Source organism: Cyanistes caeruleus, chromosome 22 (assembly GCF_971803275.1).
Source record: "Cyanistes caeruleus chromosome 22, bCyaCae1.hap1.1, whole genome shotgun sequence".
In the NCBI taxonomy this organism is placed as follows: domain Eukaryota; kingdom Metazoa; phylum Chordata; class Aves; order Passeriformes; family Paridae; genus Cyanistes; species Cyanistes caeruleus.
In genome coordinates this window covers 707,926-729,373 of record NC_141722.1, presented here as the reverse complement: position 1 = coordinate 729,373, position 21,448 = coordinate 707,926, and the positions used below count along the sequence as shown (strand labels likewise).

The 21,448-nt window shown below is 59.0% G+C and overlaps 1 protein-coding gene across 12 annotated transcripts; it reads left to right on the top strand.

Annotated features, from left to right (window-relative positions):
- Positions 1-906: 906 nt before the first annotated feature.
- ATP13A2 (ATPase cation transporting 13A2) lies at positions 907-21,369 on the top strand. 12 transcript variants are annotated; one of them, XM_086860397.1, is made up of 29 exons: positions 907-980; positions 4,664-4,731; positions 5,755-5,922; positions 6,694-6,752; positions 7,268-7,376; positions 7,459-7,538; positions 8,376-8,453; positions 8,945-9,014; positions 9,715-9,849; positions 9,974-10,040; positions 11,202-11,333; positions 12,765-12,932; positions 13,146-13,256; positions 13,361-13,407; positions 13,493-13,681; positions 13,757-13,963; positions 14,046-14,162; positions 14,253-14,409; positions 14,791-14,911; positions 15,089-15,213; positions 15,903-16,063; positions 16,705-16,815; positions 17,413-17,492; positions 18,069-18,221; positions 18,314-18,410; positions 18,993-19,216; positions 19,906-20,057; positions 20,129-20,301; positions 20,384-21,369. In XM_086860397.1, exons 1-29 carry the CDS (start codon positions 971-973, stop codon positions 20,552-20,554), a joined length of 3,540 nt encoding a protein of 1,179 aa, XP_086716523.1. In that variant the 5' UTR covers positions 907-970; the 3' UTR covers positions 20,555-21,369. The 12 variants fall into 12 exon arrangements, with proteins under 12 accessions (XP_086716523.1, XP_086716524.1, XP_086716522.1 ...); XM_086860398.1 differs by having other exon boundaries at positions 942-980; positions 14,310-14,409; XM_086860396.1 differs by having other exon boundaries at positions 942-980; positions 16,702-16,815.
- The last annotated feature ends 79 nt before the right edge of the window (positions 21,370-21,448 follow it).

Sequence of the window (21,448 nt, the reverse complement as noted above, 5' to 3'; positions counted from 1 at the left end):
GCTCGGGCTCCATCCTTTATTAATCATTTCTTAATTAATGGTTTATTAATTAACCGTTTCTTAACTCCCTTCGTGGAATGTTTTACCAGCCCAAACCTCTCTCAGGGCTGGGAATCCTGGGATTGTCTGGGAACAGGGAATGCTGGAGGGGTCTGGAGGCTGAAATCCCTGAGATGAGGGTTTGGAGCTCTGGGGGCAGATCCCGGGGTTTTGGATCCGTCCCGTCCCACCCCGTGGGAGCCTCCTCTGGATTCCTGAGTTTTACCCCAAAACCCGAGAAAATGGGGTGTTTTTAGGGGTGAATCTTCCTTTATTCCCTGATATTTTCAGCTTCCTCCGGTTCGGGGTGTTTGGAGCAGCTCCTGGGGGTGAGAGGAAGGAATTGCTTCAGCTTTCCTGATGAATTCATGATTCTAGGTCTGAATAAATCAAACCTCCCAGAAATGTGATGCTGCTCCTGCTGAGGTCACCTGGGGGTGCCACACCCCGGTTTTGGGGTGAGAACTCCAATTCCCGGCATCCCCCGGGTGCCACACCCCGGTTTTGGGGTGAGAACTCCAATTCCCGGCATCCCCCGGGTGCCACACCCCGGTTTTGGGGTGAGAACTCCAATTCCCGGCATCCCCCGGGTGCCACACCCCGGTTTTGGGGTGAGAACTCCAATTCCCGGCATCCCCCGGGTGCCACACCCCGGTTTTGGGGTGAGAACTCCAATTCCCGGCATCCCCCGGGTGCCACACCCCGGTTTTGGGGTGAGAACTCCAATTCCCGGCATCCCCCGGGTGCCACACCCCGGTTTTGGGGTGAGAACTCCAATTCCCGGCATCCCCCGGGTGCCACACCCCGGTTTTGGGGTGAGAACTCCAATTCCCGGCATCCCCCGGGTGCCACACCCCGGTTTTGGGGTGAGAACTCCAATTCCCGGCATCCCCCGCGGTTCCGCGCCCGCCGCTTCCGGCGGGGCCGCGCCATGAGCTCAGGTCAGGCACCGGCTCCGGGATCGGGATCGGGATCGGGATCCTGGAATGGGACGGGATCGGGATTAGGGACCGGGACCCCCCAGGGCCCGGAGCCGCCCGGACCCCCAAAGCGCCGCCGGGGGCTCCCGGGACCCCTCCTGCCCTGCCCGGAGCGGGACGGGAGCCGGCGGCTCCAGAGCCATTCCCATTTATTCCCATTTATTCCCATTTATTCACATGTATTCCCATTTATTCCCATCTATTCCCATTCATTCCCATGTATTCCTATGTATTCTTATCTATTCCTATTTATTCCTATCTATTCCCATTCATTCCCATTTATTTCGCTTTATTATTTATTCTTTTTTCATTTCGCTTTATTCTGTTGCCCTTTTTAATGTTGCCTTTTTATTTTTCTTTTTTGTTTCGCTTTAATTCTCTTTATTATTCCATTTTATTTGACTTAATTTCATTTTGCTCTTTTGCGTCCCTATTTTTGCTTTCTTTTGTTTGGTTTTTTTACTTTCACTTTTTTATTTTGCATTTGGCATCTTTATTTTTGCTGTAGTTTTGTTTCCTAACTTTGTTCTTCTGCTTTTTAATTGTGTTTTATTTTGCTTTCTTCCTTTGTTTGTTTTGTCATTTCATTCCTCTTTTTTATTTTCCTTTATTTTGATTTTTTATTTGAATTTTTCTCCTTTTTTTTACTCCGATTCATATTGAAGATGATTATTTTTTTTATTTCGCTTTTTCTGTTCCGTTTCTCTTTTATTTCACTTGATTTTGCTTTTTTATTTTGTTCCGTTTCTCTTTTATTTCACTTTATTTGGCTCCACTTCCCCTTTTTTATTTTGTTCCGCTTCCCTTTTTATTTCGCTTTATTTCCCTTTTTCATTTTGCTTGATTTCCCGTTTTTATCCCACTCTTTTTCCGGCTTTCCCGGCCCCTCTCCCACCCCGGGGCTCCGGGTGGGATCTCCTGGCTCCGCATCCCTCGGGAATTCCAGCTGAGATGGGATCCCCCGGGAGCGGAACGGGGATCCCGGGACGGGGCTGGGATCCCTGGGAGCTGAGCTGGGATCCCGGGATGGAGCTGGGATCCCCTGGGAGCTGAGCTGGGATCCCCAGGAATGGAGCTGGGATCCCCTGGGAGCTGAGCAGGGATCCCCCGGGAGCGGAACAGGGATCCCGGGATGGGGCTGGGATCCCTGGGATGGAACTGGGATCCCCCGGGAGCGGAATGGGGATCCCGGGATGGAGCTGGGATCCCCGGGGGCTGAGCTGGGATCCCCCGGGAGCAGAACAGGGATCCCGGGACGGGGCTGGGATCCCTGGGAGCTGAGCTGGGATCCCGGGATGGAGCTGGGATCCCCTGGGAGCTGAGCAGGGATCCCCCGGGAGCGGAACGGGGATCCCGGGATGGAGCTGGGATCCCCCGGGAGAGGAACAGGGATCCCCCGGGAGCAGAACGGGGATCCCGGGACGGGGCTGGGATCCCTGGGAGCTGAGCTGGGATCCCCAGGAATGGAGCTGGGATCCCCTGGGAGCTGAGCTGGGATCCCCCGGGAGCGGAACAGGGATCCCGGGATGGGGCTGGGATCCCGGGATGGAGCTGGGATCCCCGGGGGCTGAGCTGGGATCCCCCGGGAGCAGAACAGGGATCCCGGGACGGGGCTGGGATCCCTGGGAGCTGAGCTGGGATCCCGGGATGGAGCTGGGATCCCTGGGAGCTGAGCTGGGATCCCTGGGAGCTGAGCTGGGATCCCCGGGAGCAGAACAGGGATCCCGGGACGGGGCTGGGATCCCCCGGGATGGAGCTGGGATCCCCGGGGGCGGAACGGGGATCCCGGGACGGGGCTGGGATCCCCGGGAGCAGAACAGGGATCCCGGGACGGGGCTGGGATCCCCCGGGAGCAGAACAGGGATCCCGGGATGGAGCTGGGATCCCCGGGAGCAGAACAGGGATCCCGGGATGGAGCTGGGATCCCCGGGAGCTGAGCTGGGATCCCCGGGAGCAGAACAGGGATCCCAGGACGGGGCTGGGATCCCCGGGACCGGAACAGGGATCCCAGGACGGGGCTGGGATCCCCGGGAGCAGAACGGGGATCCCGGGACGGGGCTGGGATCCCCGGGAGCAGAACAGGGATCCCGGGACGGGGCTGTGCGGAACCGCCCGGTTCCTCCCAAGGATTTGTTGCTTTAGGATGAAGAAAAGCCGGGATGGTTCCGCTCGGGAGAGGGGCGGGCCGGGCTTCCCAATGCCCGGAGATCTCCGGGGAGGGATCTGGGCTGTTCTCAGCTTCTTTGGGTGCTTTTCCCTCCTCCTGCAGATCCCGGGAAAAGCCCTTGTGCCAGGCATCCCCCCACCCCTCCTGCCCTCGGGAAGGGCAGCACTCCCGGTGGCCCTGCCCCTGGAATTCCTGCTTTTTGCAGGATCTGCGCTGGCACCGGGCACAGCTGACCCCTCCCTGCCTTTTCTGGGCTCCTGGCACAGCTTTAGTTCCACTCAACCGTCCTCAGGCTCATCCCTCAATTCCTCCCCTCCAAATTTATCCCATGGAGGGACGGATCCCGCACCACCGGCATCACCAAAAACAGGGAATGTTTTTAAGGAACGGCTTTCATTCCCTGCAGAGGAGCTTTGGGGTCGGACGGGAGCAGCAGGAATCCAGCCAGGGCGGTTTTTCCAGTGTAAATCCTTGAGCCGGTCTCCGTGCCCTCCTGGAAACCCGGCCCAGGCAGGAAATATCCCGGTGTTCCAGCAGTGGGAACAGCTCCCGGCTCCCTGCTTGTGCCACGTGTTCCCTCCCCACTGCTGCTCTGAGATCCCGGCTTTGGGAATATTGTCACCCCCGATCCATCCTGGATTTAGGGAATGAGCAGGTTCAGTCACCCCCGATCCATCCTGGATTTTGGGAATGAGCAGGTTCAGTGATCCCTGATCCATCCTGGATTTTGGGAATGAGCAGGTTCAGTGACCCCTGATCCATCCTGGATTTTGGGAATGGGCAGGTTCAGTGATCCCTGATCCATCCTGGATTTTGGGAATGAGCAGGTTCAGTCACCCCTGATCCATCCTGGATTTTGGGAATGAGCAGGTTCAGTCATCCCTGATCCATCCTGGATTTTGGGAATGAGCAGGTTCAGTCACCCACGATCCATCCTGGATTTTGGGAATGAGCAGGTTCAGTGATCCCTGATCCATCCTGGATTTTGGGAATGAGCAGTTTCGGCTTCAGGCACGGAGGGTGATGGTTCAGATCCCCCTTGGGGGATCCCGGGATGATCCCGGGGGTGATTCCCGATCCCAGTTTCCAAGGCGGGGCGTTGGGGTGCGGCAGAACCCGCTGGGAATTCCATGGTTAAAACCGGGAAATGCCAATTTTTTGGCGGCCAGGAGCGAGCCCAGGGAGCAAACAAGGAGCAAACGAGTTGGAAAAGCGGCAGGGCGAGCTGGCCCCGGCCCAGCCCCGCTCCCTTCCCGTGCCCGCCGAGCTGCTGGGATAACGCCAGGAACCCCGGGGCCGCTCCGGGCTCGTCCCCGTGACCGTCACGTTCCCGGGAGGGTGACGGGGCAGCGATCCCGGCGGGATGGGCCGGGAGCCGCCAGCTCCTCCCGGCACTGCCCGGGGATGCCAGCCCGGCCCCGGGCATCACCGCTCCTTCCCCTCCCGACCCCTCTCCGTGCTTTTTGTGGATTTGCAGACCGGCTGCTGGGGGCCCGGCGCCCCGGCTACGGGACGCTGCAGCCGGACACGGAGCCGGCCCGCATGGTAGGTCCGGCCGGGAATCTCCCGGAGCGAATCCCGGTGATTCCCGACCCCTCCGGGATTCCCGACCCCCTCCGGGATTCCTGATCCCCTCCGGCATTCCCGATCCCTCCGGGATTCCCGACCCCTCCGGGATTCCCGATCCCCTCCGGGATTCCTGATCCCTCCGGGATTCCTGATCCCCTCCGGGATTCCCGATCCCCTCTGGGATTCCTGATCCCCTCCGGGATTCCCGATCCCCTCCGGGATTCCCGATCCCCTCCGGGTGCGGCTTTCCCAGCGCCTTGGGGATCCCTGCCTGGGTCACGCCGGGGTTTGGGGGGTTTGGGGTTTAATGGCTGGAAATCAGCTGGAGTGGATTTCTGGGCTGGGGAGGGGGTGCGGGGGATTCCTGGGGATTCCCTGTGATTCATTCCCGGTCATTCCCAGTGATTCCTGCGGATTCCTGGAGATTCCCAGTGATTCCCAGTGATTCCTGGGGAGTCCCGAGGATTCATTCCTGGGGATTCCTGGGGATTCCTGGTGATTCCCAGTCATTCCTGGTGATTCACGATGATTCCCAGTGATTCCTGGGGATTCCCGGTGATTGATTCCTGGTGATTCCTGAGGATTCCTGGTGATTACTGGGGATTCCTGGGGATTCCCAGTGATTCCTGGAGATTGATTCCCGGTGATTCCCGGTGATTCCCAGTGATTCCTGGGGATTCCCAGTGATTGATTCCCGGTCATTCCCGGTGACTGATTCCCAGTGATTCTCAATGATTCCCAGTGATTCCTGGGGATTCCCAGTGATTCCCGGTGGTTCATTCCCGGTGATTCCCAGTGATGGATTCCCAGTGGTTCCCGGTGATTCCCGGTGATTCCTGGTGATTCCCAGTGGTTCCTGGTGGTTCCCGGTGATGAATTCCCGGTGATTCCCGGTGATTCCCAGTGATGGATTCCCGGTGGTTCCCGGTGATGGATTCCCGGTGATTCCCGGTGGTTCCCGGTGATTCCCGGTGATTCCCGGTGGTTCCCTGTCCCCAGGAGGTGACGGGTTACCAGCGGCGGCCGTGGCGGGTGCTGCTGTGCCACGCCGGCTCCGTGCTGAGCGCGGGGCTGCTCCTGCTGCTGTTCCACTGGAAGCCCAGCCTGGAGGTGCAGGCCAAGGGCGAGCCCTGCGCGCTGGCCCAGGCGGACTGGCTCATCATCAGGGTGAGTCCCGTGGGCAGCGTTCCCAGCCCCAGCTCCGGGATGGCATTCCGGGGTGGATTCCGTGGGTTTGGGGTTGGGCTCTGTGGATTTGGGGTTGGGCTCTGTGGATCTGGGGTTGGGCTCTGTGGATCTGGGGTTGGGCTCTGTGGATTTGGGGGTGGATTCCGTGGGTTTGGGGTTGGGCTCTGTGGATTTGGGGTTGGGCTCTGTGGATCTGGGGTTGGGCTCTGTGGATCTGGGGTTGGGCTCTGTGGATTTGGGGGTGGATTCCGTGGGTTTGGGGTTGGGTTCTGTGGATTTGGGGTTGGGCTCTGTGGATTTGGGGTTGGGCTCTGTGGATTTGGGGTTGGGCTTTGTGGATCTGGGGTTGGGCTCTGTGGATCTGGGTTTGGATTCTGTGGATCTGGGGTTGGATTCTGGTCATCCAGCGTTGGGCTCTGCCCCGGGCTCCAAACAGAACCCTGGGAATGTTCCCTCTCCTTGTCCTCCTGCCTGTGTCTGGCATCTCCTTTCCTCAAGCATAATTCCAGAAATTTATTGTCATTATTACTGTTCTAATTCCTAGAATTGTCCCATCCCAGGAACCATTATTATTCCCAAAATAACTCCACATTTCCCCCTTCCATCCCAGCGTGGAATTTCTCTTCATTGTCCCCAAAGCTCAGCCACCATCTGGGATGGGTGGCCAGGGCCTTCCCAGGGCTCTGGAAGGAGCTGGGAACGGGCTGGGCGCTCCTGGTTTTCCCCTGCCAGCCCATCCCTGTGTTTCAGGACCGTTTTGGGCAGTGCTTCACCACCAAGGTGCTGACGGAGCCGCTGGGCGAGGCCAGGTGAGCTGGGCTCTGTCCCTTGGGATCCAGGAGCTGCTCCTGGCTCCGGGGAGGGAACATGGCCTGGAGCTGAGCCTGGCTTTGCCCTGGATCTGAGGGAACATGGCCTGGAGCTGAGCCCGGCTTTACCCTGGATCTGAGGGATCATGGCAGGCCAGGTTTGAGCCTGGCTCTGAGGGAACATGGCAGGCCAGGAGCTGAGGCCTGGCTCTGGGGGAACATGGCAGGCCAAGTTTGAGCCTGGCTTTGCCCTGGCTCTGAGGGAACATGGCAGGATGGGGCTGAGCCTGGCTTTATCCTGGCTCTGAGAGATCATGGCAGGCCGGGGGTTGAGCCCTGGCTCTGAGGGATCATGGCAGGCCTGGAGCTGAGGCCTCCTCTGAGGGAACATGGGAGGCCGGGCACTGAGCCCCAGCTCTGAGGGAACATGGCAGGCCCGGAGCTGAGCCCGGCTTTGCCCTGGCTCTGAGGGAACATGGCAGGCCAGGCACTGAGTCCCGTTCCCCCCGGAGCAGCCTGGAGCAGCACCCCAGGGCGCAGCAGGAGCGCAGGAGCAGCGTGGCCGTCGGGGTGCCGGATGAGGAGGAGAGCCGCGACACCGTCCGGCTCCATGACAAGGACGAGGTGGCACCCGGGACCTTCCCAACCTCCAGCCCCTCTGCCTGTCCCCGCACATCCCCCTCACACCACGTTTTCTGTCCGGCAGAAGAACATCCTGAGGTATTACCTGTTCCAGGGAATGCGCTACGTGTGGCTGGAGCGGCGGCAGGCCTTCTGCAGGGTCAGGTATTCCGGGATCTTGGCATTTCCAGTTCCCTCAGATCCCTCCTGGATCCCGGCATTCCCAGATCCCTCCTGGATCCCGGCATTCCCAGATCCCTCAGATCCCTCCTGGATCCTCCTGCCCCCTTGATACTTTGCAGGGCTCCCTGAAAACAGAGGCCAGGCAAAATGAAGGGAATAAAAAGCAAAACTGGTTTTTATTTATTTACTGAAGGGCCTCAGGTGTGTTTTGGGCAGACAGGGGGCACCCAAAACGTTCCACGGCTCACTTTGGCTTTTCACACTTGTGTGAGTTTGGTCCATTGGCACACTGGGGGTTAATCCTGCAATTCCAGCCGCAGGTAATGAAGTCATTTAGCCCAAGTTTGCTGTCCCCAACTCCCTTTTGTTTCCATTTCTGGGGCTCTGAGGCAGTGAGGTGTCCTCGACTGCCAGGCCTGGAGAGGAATTTTGTCTGCCCAAAGCGGGAGCGCAGCGGCTGACACCGTGTGTCAGTGCTGTACAGAACCTCAGGATTACAAATCCACGAAAAAACAGAAAATCCAAAATCCTGAGGCATCACCCTCAGCTCTCCCAGGCCTTTGGAGCCATCCCCGGTGCCTGGGGGCACTCCCGGGCACAGGGAACCGGCCGGGGCGGTTTGGCAGAGCCGGGCACTCCCGGCTCTCGCACTGTGCCCCTTTTGTTGCCTTCCCTTGGCAGCCGTGGGCTGCGGGGAGGCCAAGGAACAGGGCACTCTCCCTTTCCAAAGCGGGGGTTTGTCCCAAGGACTTGGCCGTGCTGTTTGTTCCGCCGCTCCCGCTGCCTGGGACTCGCTCTCCCTGTTTTCCTCTGCTGCAGCGTCCTGGACGAGGGCTGGACGTGTGCGGAGCTGCACCTGTGCCAGGCCGGGCTGGACCAGCAGGAGCACAGCGCCAGGTGGGGGCTGGCAGCTTCCTGGGAAGCACGGACGGGGCTTTTCCAGGGGGCAGGAAATCCTGGAGCCTCGGCTTTCCATGTGCTCAGACTGGCCGGTGGGATGGAATTCCTGGGACTGGCTTCTCCAGCATAACCCAGCTCAGCTCAGGAGGAGGGGCCCTTGGGCTGGAAATTCAGCTTTTCCCAAGGATGAAACTCCTTCCCTCTTTTCCCAGGGATAAAACTCCTTCCCTTTCCTTTTCCATGGATAAAACTTCTTCCCTCTCTTTTCCCAAGGATCAAATTCCTTTCCCAAGGTTAAAACTCCTTCCCTAAGGATCAAATTCCTTTCCCAAGGTTAAAACTCCTTCCCTCTCCTCCCCCAAGGATAAAATTCCTTTCCCAAGGATAAAATTCCTTTCCCAAGGATAAAATTCCTTTCCCAAGGTTAAAACTCCTTCCCTGTCCTTCCCCAAGGATCCGACTCCCTCCCTGTCCTTCCCCCCCTGCAGGAGGAAGATCTACGGCCCCAACCTCATCGAGGTGCCCGTCAAGTCCTATGCCAGGCTCCTGGTGGAGGAGGTGGGTTCCGGGTGGATTCCCAAGTGGATTTTCCCAGGACGGATCCCTCCCCTGCTCCCTGTCCCCCTCCCGGCCCTTGGGAAGGCAGGAGAGGATTTTGGGGGGAGGTGGAGCCGTGGAAGTTGGGCTGGGACAGGATCCATAGGGAAATCCATGGGGATGGGGGGTTTGAGGGATGCCAGCCCCAGGGAAGGGAGCCTGGAGAGCTCACGATGGGCTGGGGGAAGCTTTTCCTCCTCCAAGAAGCCTGGAGAAATTCCTCCCAGCTGGAAATGCCATACTGGGCTGAAGGAGGTTCTCCCACCCCAAGGAGCCTGGAAATCCCATGATGGGATGGAGGAAGCTCTCCTCATTTCCAGGGAGCCTGGAGCTCTCATATAGGGATGGAGGAAGTTCTCCCCAGTCCCAGGAACCTGGAAATCCCATACTGGGATGGAGGAAGCTCTCCCCAGTCCCAGGAGCCTGGAAATCCCATACTGGGATGGGAGAAGCTCTCCCCAGTCCCAGGATTCTGGAGCTCTCATTTTGGGATGGATGAAGTTCTCCCCAGTCCCAGGAGCCTGGGATTTTCTCCTGCTGGATTTTCTCCCACCCCAGGGCACCTGGAGCTCTCCTACCAGGCTGGGGGATGCTCTCCACCCCAAGGAGCTCTGCCAGGAGCTCTCCCTGCTCCCGAACCTCGTTTTGCTCCTTGCTGCAGGTGCTGAATCCCTTCTACCTGTTCCAAGTGCTCAGCATGGTGCTGTGGGTGTGCGATGCCTATTACTACTACGCCGCCTGCATCTTCCTCATCTCCACCTTCTCGCTGGGGCTGTCCCTCTACGAGACCCGCAAGGTGGGTGGGACAGCCCCGTCCCAGCTCTCCCGCCCTCCAGACCGGTTTTAGGGATGGTTTCCCAGGTTTTGGGGCTTTTTTTTTGGGGTGGGTTCTGATTGTTCCCTCTCTCTCTCTCTCCCAGCAAAGCACCACGCTGCGGGACATGGCCAAGATGTCTGTGGGGGTCCGGGTGCGGCGGCCCGGCGGAGGTGAGAGGGGGGATTTGTGGGATGGGGCTTGGGATGGGCGTTGGGATGGGTGTTGGGTGTTGGGATGGGTGTTGGGATGGGTGTTGGGATTTGTGGGATGAGTGTTGGGATGGGTGTTGGGATGGGTGTTGGGATGGGCGTTGGGATGGGTGTTGGGATGAGTGTTGGGATGGGTGTAGGGATTTGTGGGATGGGTGTTGGGATGAGTGTTGGGTGTTGGGATGGGTGTTGGGATGGGTGTTGGGATGGGTGTTGGGATGGGTGTTGGGATGGGTGTTGGGATGGGTGTTGGGATGGGAGTTGGGATTTGTGGGATGGGCGTTGGGATGGGTGTTGGGATGGGTGTTGGGATGGGTGTTGGGTGTTGGGATGGGTGTTGGGATGGGTGTTGGGATGGGTGTTGGGATGGGTGTTGGGATGGGTGTTGGGATGGGTGTTGGGATGGGAGTTGGGATTTGTGGGATGGGCGTTGGGATGGGTGTTGGGATGGGTGTTGGGATGGGTGTTGGGTGTTGGGATGGGTGTTGGGATGGGTGTTGGGTGTTGGGATGGGTGTTGGGATGGGAGTTGGGATTTGTGGGATGGGTGTTGGGATGGGTGTTGGGATGGGGTGTCCTTTGAGATCTGGGTTCCGCACCAAAATAGCATTGGGAGAGGTGGGAATGGGGAATGGGTTGGGATGCACAGGAATAACGTTACTATACATGGGAATAACCTTGGGATACATGGGAATAACATTATTATACATGGGAATAATGATATGATATATGGGACTAATGCTATAAGACAGGAATGATGTTGGGATACATGGGAATAATCTTATGAGACACTGGAATAATTTTGGGGTCCAATTAGTAAAAGATGCCCCTGCCCAAACGAGGTGCAAATGAGACCGCATTCCTGAGCCAATATGGATTGAATTTAACGGGAGATTTCAGGGAAAGAGACATTGATCAGGAGGATAATCCCCACCATGAATCCTTGCCCTGTCCCACCAGCCCTTTTCCTCCTGCTCTTCCCAGCGCTGGGAATCCCTGGGGCTCCTCCGGAGGTTCCGTTTATTCACGCTGCCCAAATCCTGCCTATCCACAGGCGTTTGTGCCGCTCTCACCGCCCGGGATGGCACCTTGCTGCCTTCCTCAGGGGGTTGTTGTTTTCCAGAGGAGCTGGTGGTCAGCTCAGCGGAGCTGGTGCCCGGGGACTGCATCCGGCTGCCCGCGGCCGGAGCGCTGCTGCCCTGCGACGCCGCGCTGCTGACCGGCGAGTGCATGGTCAACGAGAGCCTGCTGACCGGTGAGTGCATGGTCAGTGAGAGCTGCTGACCAGTGAGAGCTGCTGACCGGTGAGTGCATGGTCAACGAGAGCCTGCTGACTGGTGAGTGAATGGTCAGTGAGAGCTGCTGACCAGTGAGTGAATGGTCAGTGAGAGCTGCTGACCAGTGAGAGCTGCTGACCGGTGAGTGCATGGTCAATGAGAGCCTGCTGACTGGTGAGTGAATGGTCAGTGAGAGCTGCTGACCAGTGAGTGAATGGTCAGTGAGAGCTGCTGACCAGTGAGAGCTGCTGACCAGTGAGTGAATGGTCAGTGAGAGCTGCTGACCAGTGAGAGCTGCTGACCAGTGAGAGCTGCTGACCGGTGAGTGCATGGTCAACGAGAGCCTGCTGACTGGTGAGTGAATGGTCAGTGAGAGCTGCTGACCAGTGAGTGAATGGTCAGTGAGAGCTGCTGACCAGTGAGAGCTGCTGACCAGTGAGTGCCCGGTCAATGAGAGCTGCTGACCGGTGAGTGAATGGTCAGTGAGAGCTGCTGACCAGTGAGTGAATGGTCAGTGAGAGCTGCTGACCAGTGAGTGCATGGTCAGTGAGAGCTGCTGACCAGTGAGTGAATGGTCAGTGAGAGCTGCTGACCAGTGAGTGAATGGTCAGTGAGAGCTGCTGACCAGTGAGAGCTGCTGACCAGTGAGTGAATGGTCAGTGAGAGCTGCTGACCAGTGAGTGCCTGGTCAGTGAGAGCTGCTGACCAGTGAGTGAATGGTCAGTGAGAGCTGCTGACCAGTGAGTGCATGGTCAGTGAGAGCTGCTGACCGGTGACCCCATCCCAACACATCGGTGCCTCAGAGTGGCTGCCTGGCAGAGAGGGGACAAGGCTAAAGGAATAACAGTATTTATTTTAGTATTTATTTTAGTATTCAATATGATATTTATGGGTATTTTTATTTTAGTATTTAATTCGGTATTTATGGGTATTTTTATTTTAGAATTTAATTTGGTATTTATGGGTATTTTTATTTTTATTTTAGTATTTAATTGGGTGTTGATGGGTATTTATTAAAGGCCTCCCACAGATACCCCTGGGGCACTCAGGAGCCTCCCAGGCTCCACCCGAGGTGGATGATGCTCATGGATTTTTTACACAATTATAAATTTACTCCATTATTAGCGGTCAATCCCCCAATTACAGCTCCAGGTAATGAATTTATTAAAGTTTTAATAACTCATTTTGTTGATCCTTTGCGGGGCCTGGGGCTGTCAGGCGCCCTTGGGTTTGTTTTGTCTCAATAAAAGGGGCGAGCAGCAGCTGACAGGCCGTGGGGTTCGGAGCTGGGGACTAGAGCAGGGTCTGGAGACACAAAACCTGAATCCCAAAGCATCACATTCCCACGGGATTCAGTCAGAGTTGCCTTTCCCCCCGCCCTGGGGTGACACTCCGGAATGTTCCGGCAGGGGAGAGCGTGCCGGTGATGAAGACGCCGCTGCCGGCGGGCGGGCAGGCGGCGGGGGCCGCGTACGGCCCCGAGGAGCACCGGCGGCACACGCTGTTCTGCGGCACGCAGCTCATCCAGGCCAAGGCCTACGTGGGCGGGGAGGTGCTGGCCGTGGTCACCCGCACAGGTGGGGCACAAATCCTGGCACAATCCCGGCACAATCCTGGGACAAATCCTGGCACAAATCCCAGCACAAATCCCGGCACAATCCCAGCACAATCCTGGCACAATCCCGGCACAAATCCCGGCACAATCCCGGCACAATCCCGGCACAATCCCGGCACAATCCCGGGGTCAATCCGTGCCCTCGGAGGCGGTGATGTCCTTGCCTGTCCCGCAGGGTTCTGCACGGCCAAGGGGGACCTCATCAGCTCCATCCTCTACCCCAAGCCCGTGAGCTTCAAGTTCTACAAGGACGCTGTGAAGTTCGTGCTGTTCCTCGCCGTCCTGGGTAGGTCTGGGCTCGGAGGTGCATCCTGGAGCAGCCAAATTCCTTGGAATGGGATTAGGGCCGAGCTGCTGTTCCATAACCGAGCCCGTTCTCCCCCGGCACAGCTCTGATCGGCACCTTGTACAGCATCCTCATCCTGGTTAGGAACCAGGTAGGGCTGTCGGAGCCGGGGAACCCTCGGGGATGCAGCGGAGGAGGGCTGCCCACCCCTCTTCCTCCTCCTCTTCCCTCCCCAGGTCCCCGTGGGACAGATCATCATCCGCGCCCTGGACCTGGTCACCGTCATCGTGCCGCCGGCGCTGCCGGCCGCTATGACCGTGGGCACCATCTACGCGCAGAACCGCCTGAAAAAGCAGGGCATCTTCTGCATCAGCCCTCCCCGCATCAACCTGTGCGGGAAACTGCGCCTGGTGTGCTTCGACAAGGTGAGCCGGGCGCGCCGGGCGGGCGGCGCCCCGGGTGGGCACCGGCACCCACGGCGCTGCCGGCTGTGCCCGCAGACCGGGACGCTGACCCAGGAGGGGCTGGATGTGTGGGGAGTGGTGCCCCTGGAGCGGCAGAGCTTCCTGCCCATGGTGGCCGAGCCGCGCCGCCTGCCCGCCGGAGCGCTGCTCTACGCGCTGGCCAGCTGCCACGCCGTGTCGCCGCTGCGGGGACAGCTGGTCGGGGACCCCGTGGACATCAAAATGCTGGAATCCACCGGCTGGGTGAGGCGGGAGCTGGGCGGGGAGGTGTCGGGGGTGCCGCGTGGATGAGCTCGGCAGGGGTTTTTGTTCTCTCTGTTTTCAGCGGCTGGAGGTGATGGAGGAGGAGGAGGAGGAGGAGGAAGCGCCATTCCAGCGCTTCGGGATGAAGGTCTTGGCCGTGGTGAAACCCCCACCAGAGGAGGAGCAGCCTCAGGACAGGGTAAGGCCACGGAGCATCTCGCCCCACTCCTGCATCCCAGAGGAATTCCCGGCTCCGGGAGGGATCCCTGAGCCCGGCCGCTCTCCGCAGAGGCACCAGGCCCCCCTGGGGATCCTGCGGCGTTTCCCCTTCTCCTCCTCCCTGCAGAGGATGAGCGTCCTGGTCAAGCTGCCCGGGGAGGCCTCGGCACACGCCTACACCAAGGGCGCCCCGGAGATGGTGGCCAGTCTGTGCAGGAAGGAAACTGGTTTGTACTGGGAGGTGGGCTCACCCCCAGCCCCGCAGCCCTGCTGCTCATCCCATATGGAATTGTCCTCGGGAATGCCGTGGGGCAGCTCCAGAAGGCTTTTGGGGCGGCTCCAGCCACAGGAGGGAAAGGAAACGGGAGCCAGAAGATGGGGAGTGGGGTTGGGGGCTTCCCCCAGCCCAATTTGGGATTTCCAGGCTCCTTGGGGTGGGAAGAACTTCCCCCAGCCCAATTTGGGATTTCCAGGCTCCATGGGGTGGGAAGAACTTCCCCCAGCCCAGTTTGGGATTTCCAGGCTCGCTGAGGAGCGGCTGCTGGTGAAACCCAAACCCCAGAGCTCCGTGTCCCCTCTCCAGAGCCGTTCTGGCCTCACTTTTCCAGTGCCCCCGGATTTCTCCCAGATGCTCCGGCGCTACACCACCGACGGGTTCCGTGTCCTGGCGCTGGCCTGCAAAGCCCTGAGCTCGGTGGCCACCTTTGAGGAGGCCCTGCAGCTCCCCAGGTCGGTGCCAATGCTTCCTCTCTCCGCCTTCTCTCTCGCTCCCAGCCTTTCCTGCAGGGAATTCCACCCTGATCCATACGGGAGGGAATCCCTGGCTGGTTCCTTGATGGATTTTAGCTCTCCACACACCCCTCAATCCTCCCTGCTGGTGTTGGAAAGCTCCTTGTCTCCCACCAGAGACTCGGTGGAGAGCGGCCTGAGCTTCCTGGGCTTCCTGGTGATGAGGAACGTCCTGAAGCCGGAGTCGGCGCCGGTGATCCAGCTGCTGCGGAGCGCCAACATCCGTCCTGTCATGGTGACAGGTGACCCTGGGGGGACAGCACACGGACAGCGCTGGGCGGTGGGTGACGGGAAAGGGCTTTCCCACCGGGAATCCCACCTGGAATCCCACCAGGAATCCCATCAGGAATCCCACCCTGGGAATCCCACCAGGAATCCCACCCTGGGAATCCCACCGGGAATCCCATCAGGAGCCCCACCCCAGGAATCCCATCAGGAATCCCACCAGGAACCCCACCAGGAATCCCACCTGGAATCCCACCAGGAATCACACCCTGGGAATCCCACCAGGAACCCCACCAGGAATCCCACCAGGAACCCCACCAGGAATCCCACCAGGAATCCCACCTGGAATCCCACCTGGAATCCCACCAGGAACCCCACCAGGAATCCATGTCTGAAGCAGCTGTGGGGGCACCACGAGGATTCCTGGATCCTGTGCATCCATCCCTGCCCGTGGATGCCAGATCCGCTGCTGGGCTCAGGGCGTGGCAGACCTCACTGTCCTGCTGTCCATCCCCTAAATATTGCTGTGGTGAAATCCCAAACTCCGTGGCTGATGGCTGGGTGCGGAGTCAGGAATCCACATTCCCTTGGGGCAGGGCGGGCAGGAGCTTCTGGAGAAGAGGGGAGGTGGCACCTTGGAGCTGCTCCTCTCATCCTGGGAATGCCAGAATCTCCTTCCTGAAGCCCCCCACCGTGTCCCTGGCAGGGGACAACATGCTGACAGCCATGAACGTGGCGCGGGGCTGCCGCATGCTGGAGCCCAGGGAGCGCGTGGTCTTCGTCACCGCCTCGCCGCCCGGCCACGACAAACCCGCCAGCCTCAAGTTCGTCCTGGCTGAGCATTCCCAGGGCGAGGAGCAGCCCGAGGTGAGAGCCCAGAGCAGTTTTTGGGAGCCCAGACTGGGTTTTTGTGGGATCACGGAGTTCCAGCGTCGTTGGTGTTGGTGGGATTTTAAGGCTCATCCCATTCCATGGGCATCTCCCACTATCCCAGGTGCTCCCAGCCCTGTCCAGCCTGGCCTTGGGCACTTCCAGGGATCCAGGGGCAGCCACAGCTGCTCTGGGCACCTGTGCCAGGGCCTCCCCACCCTCACAGGGAGGAATTCCTTCCCACTTTCCATGAAATGGAGTCCCTCAAATCCAGCTTTCTCCGCAGCCCTGGGAATCCCGGGATCCCGGAATGGGTTGGGTTGGAAGGGACCTGAAAGCTCATCCCATTCCATGGGCAGAGACACCTTCCACTATCCCAGAGTGCTCCAGCCTGGCCCTGAGGTGGGAAGGGGTTTTTCCAGCCTGGTTATTTTTATATTTATATTATCCTTGGAGGCAGTTACGGCTGTGACCCCGCTCCTCATAAATCCATCCTCCGGGAGTGGCTCCGGCCTTTCCCTGGGAGCGCAGCTCCAAACATCCCCTGCTGGATGCTGCCCCACTGGGATGGGGATTCTGGGGATCCCTTCCTGCTGCTCCATCCTGCAGGGCTGAGCTCTGGAGCTGTTTCCCAGCAGGGTCTGCAGCAGCGGGACGGCTCCTCCCTCCCAGCCCGGCACTGCCACTTGGCCCTCAACGGGAAATCCTTCCAGGTGGTGTGCGAGCACTTCGCCGAGCTCCTGCCCAGGGTGAGGAGGGAACCTTCCAGGGATCCCAGGGTTCAGCAGGGATCCCCAGGGTTCAGCAGGGATCCCAGGATTCAGCAGGATCCCAGGGTTCAGCAGGGATCCCCAGGGTTCAGCAGGGATCCCCAGGGTTCAGCAGGATCCCAGGGCTCAGCAGGGATCCCAGGGCTCAGCAGGGATCCCCAGGGTTCAGCAGGGATCCCCCCGTATGAGCTGGGAACCCTTCCACCCATTTGGACTCTCCGGGGTTTCACCTCACAGCTCCAAACCAGAGCTCCCTGCAGGGCTTTCTTGGGCTGCTCTGAGATTCCCTGTTCCCTGCTGGACATTCCCAGTGCCCTGCTGGACATTCCCTGTTCCCCACTGGACATTCCCTGTTCCCTGCTGGACATTCCCTGTTCCCCACTGGACATTCCCTGTTCCCTGCTGGACATTCCCTGTTCCCCACTGGACATTCCCAGTGTCCTGCTGGACATTCCCTTTTCCCCACTGGACATTCCCTGTTCCCCACTGGACATTCCCAGTGCCCTGCTGGACATTCCCAGTGCCGTGTCCAGCCGGGAATGCCGCCGGACGCTGACGGACGTTTCCCGTTGTCAGATCCTGCTCCGGGCCACGGTGTTTGCCCGCATGCTGCCCGAGCAGAAGACACAGCTGGTGTGCAGCCTGCAGGAGCTGGAGTAAGATCCCGGGGGTGGATCCCGGGGGTGGATCCCGGGGGTGGATCCTGGGGGATGGATCCCAGGGGTGGATCCCGGGGGTGGATCCCAGGGGTGGATCCCGGGGGTGGATCCCGGGGGTGGATCCCGGGGTGGATCCAGGGATGGATCCCAGCGGATGGATCCGGGGATGGATCCTGGGGGTGGATCCCGGGGATGGATCCGGGGATGGATCCAGGGGTGGATCCCGGGGATGGATCCAGGGATGGATCCCAGGGGGTGGATCCCAGGGATGGATCCAGGGATGGATCCCGGGGGAGCAATCCTGGAATTCAAGCGTCCCTTTCCCCACTCCCTAAGGAATGTAGGGTTCTTTTCCCCATTCCCTGAGGAACATGGGATCCCTTTCTTGTATTCCCTAAGAAATGTGGGATCTCTTCCTCTGTTCCCTAAGAAATGTAAGATCCATTCCCTGAGGAATGCAGGATCCCTTTCCCGGATTCCCTGAGGAATGCAGGATCCCTTTCCTGGATTCCCTGAGGAATGTGGGGTCCCTTTCCTGGATTCCCTGAGGAATGTGGGGTCCCTTTCCCACAGCTACTGCGTGGGGATGTGCGGGGACGGCGCCAACGACTGTGGGGCGCTGCGGGCGGCCGACGTCGGCATCTCCCTGTCCGAGGCCGAGGCGTCGGTGGCCTCGCCCTTCACCTCCCGCGTGGCCACCATCGAGTGCGTGCCCAGGGTGATCCGGTGAGCAGGGAAATCCCGGGAATGCCGCCCTCCCCTCGGGATGGCTCCCAGGGAGGGGTGGCCTGTGGTGACGCCGTGTCCCCCATCTCCAGGGAGGGCCGGTGCTCCTTGGTCACCTCCTTTGGGGTCTTCAAGTACATGGCCCTGTACAGCCTGGTGCAGTTCGTGTCCGTGCTCCTGCTCTACACCGTGAGTGCCTCCCCCAGTTCCCGTTTCCCTCCAGGATTCCTTGTGGGGCTCCCTGAAAACAGAGGCCAGGATCCCTCCTGGATCCCTGTATTCCCAGATCCCTCCTGGATCCTCCTGCCCCCTTGATACTTTGCAGGGCTCCCTGAAAACAGAGGCCAGGCGAAATTAAGGGAATAAAAAGCAAAACTGCTTTTTATTTATTTACTGAAGGGCCTCAGGTGCGTTTTGGGCAGACCAAGCCCCCCAGGGGCTGCACCCAAAACGTTCCACGGCTCACTTTGGCTTTTCACACTTGTGTGAGTTTGGTCCATTGGCACACTGGGGGTTAATCCTGCAATTCCAGCCGCAGATAATGAAGTCATTTAGCCCAAGTTTGCTGTCCCCAACTCCCTTTTGTTTCCATTTCTGGGGCTCTGAGGCAGTGAGGTGTCCTCGACTGCCGGGCCTGGAGAGGAATTTTGTCTGCCCAAAGCGGGAGCGCTGACACCGTGTGTGGAGTTCTCTAGAGAGCTCCAGGATTACAAATCCACGAAAAAGCAGAAAATCCAATGAATCTGAGCCTCTCCCTCCCCTCCTCCCCAGATCAACACCAACCTGAGCGATTTCCAGTTCCTGTTCTTCGACCTGGTCATCACCACCACGGTGGCCGTGCTGATGGGGCGCGCGGGGCCAGCGCCGGCGCTGGGCGTGCGGCGGCCGCAGGGAGCCCTGATCAGTGCGCTGGTGCTGGGCAGCCTCCTGCTGCAGACAGCCCTGCTCATCGCCGTGCAGGTCCTCAGCTACTTCATCACCGTCTCACAGAGCTGGTGAGCGCCCGAAAATCCAAATCCCGAAATGCGGGAATCGCGGGATCGCGGGCTTGGAAAAGCTGACGGAGTCCGAGCGTCAGCCCCCGTTTGCCGCTGAGCCCCGACTGCTGCGAGCGTGGGTTTTTCTGGTGCTTCAGGGGTGGTGATTCCCCACCTGTCCTCCCCTTTTCCAGGGCTTTGCAGCCCTCCCCGTGAGGAAATCTTTCCCAATATCCCATCTGAACCTGCCCTGGTTCCCCGTGGGTTTGGCGATGGGGACGGTGCTGAGGTTGCTGCGCAGCCCAGGATTATTCTTATTCTTATTCTTATTCTTATTCTTATTCTTATTCTTATTCTTATTCTTATTCTTATCCTTATCCTTATTCTTATTCTCATTCTTATTCTCATTCTTATTCTTATTCTTTTATTCTTATTCTTATTCTTATTCTCATTCTTATTCTCATTGTTATTGTTATTGTTATTATTATTATACACTTTTCCTATCTAACTTTAACATTTGTTCTCATGTATCACCGTGAAAACACGCTCATGAATTTCATGTCATATGAAATTCAGTGTTTGAATCCTAGAACAAGCATTAGAAACAAGGGCACACACTCTGGATCTCAGACTCCAACAATGGAGAACAAGGGGTGGTGCTGTCCAGGCCCCCCCTGCCCGTCCTGCTGACCCTGTCCCCTCCCCAGGTACGTCCCCCTGAACAGCACGGTGACAGCGCCCCAGAACCTGCCCAACTACGAGAACACCGTCCTGTTCTGCGTCAGCGGCTTCCAGTACCTGATCCTGGCCGTGGCCATGTCCAAGGGCCACCCCTTCCGGGAGCCTCTCTACACCAACGGTGAGGACACGGCCGCGGCGAGGGCCACCAGCCCTCCTCCCGCCCCTCACCCCGTCCCCTCTCGCCCCCAGTGCTCTTCCTGCTCGTGCTCATCCTGCTCTTCGGCCTGATGGGCTGGCTGACCCTCTACCCCCTGGGCTTTCCCAAATCCCTGCTCAAGCTCCAGCCCATCGAGGATTTCAGTTTCAAGCTGCTCCTCTTGGGCATCGCCGCCCTCAACTTCTTCGCCGCCTTTGCGCTGGAGGTGGGTCAGGGGGGGATTTGGGAGGGGTGGGCACGGGGCTCTCCTTTCCTCCCCCAACCCCGTTTCCCTGCCCGTTTCCCAGACCGCCCTGGATCACGGCTTGCTGGGCTGCTTCCGAAGGCTGCGCCGGAAAAAAGCCTCCAAGAAGCTTTTCAAGAGGCTGGAGAAGGAGCTGAGCCAGCAGCAGCCGGCCTGGCCGCCCCTGGAGCAGCCCCTGTTTGCCACACGCAGGATGTCCCTGGCTGTGAGATAGCAGTGCCAGCTGTGCCAGCTGTGCCAGCTGTGCCAGCTGTGCCCTCTGCCCCAGCCCTCGGACGCTTCCTTAATTTATTGATCCTGGAAAAAGCGGGGACGCGGTGGGCGGGATCCCTCGGCATTGCAGATGTGAATCCTGTGGCCATATCCACATTGATCCCGTGGCCATCGTGATCCCATGGCCATGGTGATCCCATATCCACCCTGATCCCATGGCCATGGTGATCCCATATCCACCCTGATCCCATATCCACCCTGATCCCATATCCCTGATCCCATATCCACCCTGATCCCATATCCACCCTGATCCCATATCCACCCTGATCCTATATCCATGGTGACCCCATATCCACCCTGATCCCATATCCTCTCTGATCCCATATCCATGCTGATCCCATATCCACCCTGATCCCATAGCCACACTGATCCCATATCCACCCTGACCCCGTGGCCACAGCAGGAGGAGGAGGAGGAGGATCAGGCGAGGAGATCCAGAGGAAGAGGAGGATCCATCCCAGCTCTTCCCGCAGGATTCCCCCACTCCCCCTGTCTGGGGGCCGGGGGGGGTCCCTGGTGTCCCCAGCCCCCCCAGCAGTGTCACTGTGACCCCAAACCCCCCCTAGATGTGTAGGGAGTTTACATCCCCGCCCTGCCAAGGCTCCATCCCCATCCCTTCTCCGCTGGGAATGCTCGGGCAGAGCCCCTCTGCTTCGGGCCGGGACCTCTGCAGTGCTCCACACCCCACAAATTCTATTTTTGAACTCTCCCCCGGGGCTCTCAGGCTCTTCTCCAATAAATTAACACTTTATTTTCTCGGCTGCTCGTCCCTGCTGCCCGCTGGGGGTGGGGATGGGGCAGGAGGAGGTTTTGGGGTCACCTCCTTTTCCCAGCC